The following is a 3,984-nucleotide window of genomic DNA, read 5'->3' on the forward strand; positions in this document are numbered from 1 at the left end:
GCTCATCCGACCCCCCGAGGGGGCCCGGGTGAAACCCGAGAGGCCGCTCGGCCGAGATGGCGGCCCTTCCCCTCCAGGAAGCGAGAGCCGCCGAACCTCGCCCCGGGAGACCCGCGGGGGAGGGGAAGGGGGCCGCGGCGCCCGGACCGGGGCCGGCCGGGCCCCGATTCAGGGTCGGAGTCGGACGGGGCACGACGCTCGGGACGCGGCACCCCCCCCCCCCCGCCCCCCCGCCGTCGAGAAGCTTCAGTCGTCGCCCATCCGCCTCCGCAGCGGGCCGAGACCTCTCACCGGTGGCTTTAGGGCCGCCCATCCCCTCGCCCCCTCCCACCTCACCTCGCCGACGCCGACCTTCTCCCCGGGCCTCCGTCTCGCCCTTCTCGCCTCCGACCCCTCGCCCGCCTCCCGCCTCCGGCCCGGGACGCCCTCCCTCCTCACATCCCACGGACGGCGACCCTCCCTCCCTTCGAAGCCTTACCGGAGGCCCGTCTCCTCCAGGAGGCCTTCCCCGACCGCGCCCCCCCGCCCCCCTTTCCCCTTCTCCCGCTCCCTTCCGCGTCGCCCTGACTGGCTCCCCTCGTTCAACCCCCCTTCCCAGCCCCACGGCGCCCGTGAACGTCATTTATTCATCTCGATCGACGTCCGTCTGCCCCCTCTAGGCCGGGAGCTCATCGGGGACGGGGCACGTGTCCGCTCGTTGTTCTGCCGCGCTCTCCTGAGCGCTCACCCGAGTGCTCCGCACCCCGTGAACGTGACCGAATGAACCAACGGTTGCCCAGGCCGACGCCCCGCACGCGGTAGCCGCCCAGTCCGGCGCCGCGCGCCGACGGCGTCCGTCGAGCGCTCACTACGCGCCGGGCGGCGTTCTAAGCTCGGCGCGGCGCTCCGCCCGCGACGGTCGCCCGGGCCGGCGCTCGGTAAAGCGGCCGAGGCCGCCCACGCCCCCGCCGTCGTCGGCCGCTTCCCGGCCGGGGCGGGGAACCGTGGGTTCGGATCCTCCGGCCCCGTTCCCGGCCGGCGAGCCCGCCGCCCCCGCTTCCCGAGGGGACCTCGGGCCGGGGGCCCCCTCGGCCGGGCCCGGGGGAGACGCGTCCCCTCTCGGGACGGCGCGGGGCATCCGGCGGGCCTCGGCCGAGAGGAGCCGGCCCCCGGGCGGTCGCCGGCCGGGGACCCCCGGGGGAGGTCGCCTCTCCGGCGGCTGGGCGGCGGTTGTGCGCGGGTTGAGCGTTGCGTCACCGAAACCTCGGGTTCCTGTTTACGAAAACATCTCTTCACTATTTTTACGGGGGACGGCGGGGGGGGGGGGGGACACGCAACCACAGGGCCTAACGCCGGCGTCCAGGCCGAGCGCCGCCGTCCGCTACTTTCTCGCCCGTCGTCCGGGGGCCGCCGAGGTCAGAGAGAAGCGCCGCCTCCGCCGAGGCCGGAGAGCGACCGTCCTCCGGGCTAGCGGCGGGGGAGGAGCTCCGGGCACACGCTCACCCACGTGCACAGGCGGGCGGACATCCGGGCGCGGGCCCCCGCGGGCGCGGACCCCCGCGGGCGTGCCTGCGCGCTCACCCACTGGCGTTCCCGCGACCGTCGCCGGGAAAGTCGATCCCGCCCGGGCCGGATTGCCCTGGGAGGGAGGGAAGGGTTACGGTGGGAGGGGAGAGTTTCCCAAGGCAACGTCAGTCGTTGCCAAGAGCCCCGAGATAAAACTCGCCGAGGGAAGGCCACTGTGCCCGGGTGCCCCCGGCTCGGGGGCCGACACGCCCTCGGGGGACCGGCCCGGCGAACCGAAAGGGTGCCTGGTCTAATCCCCGCTCCGCCACCCGCCCGCTGGGTGACCCGGGGCGAGTCACCCTGCTTCTCTGGACCTCGGTTCCCTCTTCGGGGAAATGGGGATGGAGACCGAGAGCCCCGCGGGGGACGGGGACCGTGTCCGTCCCTCTCTGCTTTTATCCGTGGCTCGGCGGAAAGAGCCCGGGCTTCGGAGTCAGAGGTCACGGGCTCGAATTCCGGCTCTGCCATTTGTCAGATGCGTGACCGTGGGCGAGTCGCTTCACTTCTCTGTGGCCTCAGTCCCCTCATCTGTCAAATGAGGATGAAGGCTGGGAGCCTCACGTGGGACCACCCGATGACCCTGTATCTACCCCAGTGCTTAGAACGGCGCTCCGCACGGAGTCGGCGCTTAACGGATACCGACATCATCATTCTTATCAAGGAAAGAGACAACCGATCGACCGACGTCGGAGCTCCCGCAGGGATGATTTGGGGGGCTCGGGACGCAGGTGCTCTCGTCCCGTTGGGTTCCCCGAAGGTCAGAGATGGGATTCTGATTCCCGAGCCCGGATCCGTGTCGCGGCCTCGGGCCCCGTCGTGCGCGAGGAGGAACGGTAGAGGCGGCGGCGATACAGAGGAAGTGCAAGCCGCGTGCGGAGCGCTGTACTACGTGCCGGGATTAAACGGGCGGGTGGGAATCCGACGCGGCCCCGTCCCCGTCGGGGGGCAGAGTCCGAGACCGGCGGGAGCCGGAGGAGGTGGGAGGAGAAAGGGGAAGAAGAGGAGGAGAAAGGGCGGGGAGAGAGAAGGACAAGCGGCAGGAGGAGGAAGACGAACACGTGCATAACTGCACGCTCCCTCTCGGGTACCGTGTCCATTTTTGCCCCCGCTTCGCTCTCCCGGGGCACGTGTTCACAGCAGCCCCTGCTCCCCCGCGCCCCCTCCTCCACGGAGCTTCCGCGTGCAGGCCGGAGGGCGCCGGTAAAGTGGGCCCGTTTCCTCTTGCCCTCCCCGTCACGCCTCCGCCGACCCGCTGGAGAAGACGGGACGGGTTTTAGGGAGCTCGGAAGCCCCGAGTGAGGGCCGTGACAAATAACGATGGCCTTCGTTAGGCGCTCACTACGTGCCGGGCACCGTACCGGGCTCCGGGGCGGACACACAGCCGATCGGGTCGGACGCCGTCCCCGTCCCCCGTGGGGCTCCCGGTCCCGATCCTCATTTTACAGACGAGGTCGCCGAGGCGCCGAGGAGGGAGGTCGCCCGCCCCGGGTCACGCGGCAGCCGGGTGGCAGAGCGGGGATTGGAACCCATCGCTGAGTGCGGGGCTCCGCACGCAGGAAGCCCTCAATAAATACGATCGAACGAATGAACCCGTGACCCCCGGACCTCCGGGCCCGGGCTCCGTCCACGACACCGCGCCGCCCTTGAGCGGACCGGCGACTGTAGGTCCCAGGAGGCGGGGTGGATTCTAGAGAGGGGGTCGGCCGGACATTTCAGCTGGGGGACGGAGAGGGAGAGAAAGACAGAGAGAGAGGATTTGTGTGCGTCTTCTGGGGAGGAGCAGCCCAGAACCTCCCGGAGAAGTCGAACGGCAGCGCGACCGTGGGTCTCCGGAAGGGAGCCGATCCCGGACTGCGTTCCGAGCGGCGATCGTACGCGGCCGATTGCCGAAAACCCATCGTTTTTAAGCAACCCGTGCCGCCCGTCCTCCCCCGGCGACGTGGCGAAATTTAAGGAACCTGGGGCCGAGCCCCTCTCCCTCCCACTTCCTCCGGGGGCTCGCGGGGCGGTCGGCTTCCTCCCGCGGGCCCCGGCCGGGCGCTGGGCCTCGGCCACGCCGGGCACGGGGCCGGTGCCCCCGATGGGACGTGGGAAGGGGCCGGGGGGGGGCGGGGAGGGGACACCGCAGCCCACATCCGCCGCGGCCCCCGAGATCCCGACCCGCTGCCCGTCGGGCAATCCGCGCTCCCATCTGGGGCTCGCGTCTCCTCCCGCAGCCCACCCGCTGAGAGGAGCTGGGATGCGTCTCCGCTCGGTACGGTCCGGGGAGGCGGCGGGGCCCGGAGGAGGCGGCCCGGGCCTCGGGAGGCCGGGTTTCCAGCCCCCCGCCCCGCCGGGGCAAATAGCACCGGGGGGTCGTGGCGAAAATGAGTATTCCTCGGCACCTGCGGAGCGCGATCCTCTGTCAGACGGGGCGCTCGGGAAGTCCCGCTTATTCAT

At 71.5% G+C, this 3,984-nt stretch overlaps 1 protein-coding gene across 1 annotated transcript; it reads right to left on the reverse strand.

Moving 5' to 3' along the window:
• Positions 1–847: 847 nt before the first annotated feature.
• LOC114805733 (translation initiation factor IF-2-like) lies at positions 848–3,984 on the reverse strand. Its single transcript, XM_029047635.1, has 4 exons — positions 3,531–3,984; positions 2,602–2,797; positions 1,483–1,618; positions 848–1,198 (listed from the first exon to the last, which is right to left on the reverse strand). Exons 1-4 carry the CDS (start codon positions 3,982–3,984, stop codon positions 848–850), a joined length of 1,137 nt encoding a protein of 378 aa, XP_028903468.1.

This window comes from Ornithorhynchus anatinus, chromosome 19 (assembly GCF_004115215.2).
Source record: "Ornithorhynchus anatinus isolate Pmale09 chromosome 19, mOrnAna1.pri.v4, whole genome shotgun sequence".
Taxonomy (NCBI): Eukaryota; Metazoa; Chordata; class Mammalia; order Monotremata; family Ornithorhynchidae; genus Ornithorhynchus; species Ornithorhynchus anatinus.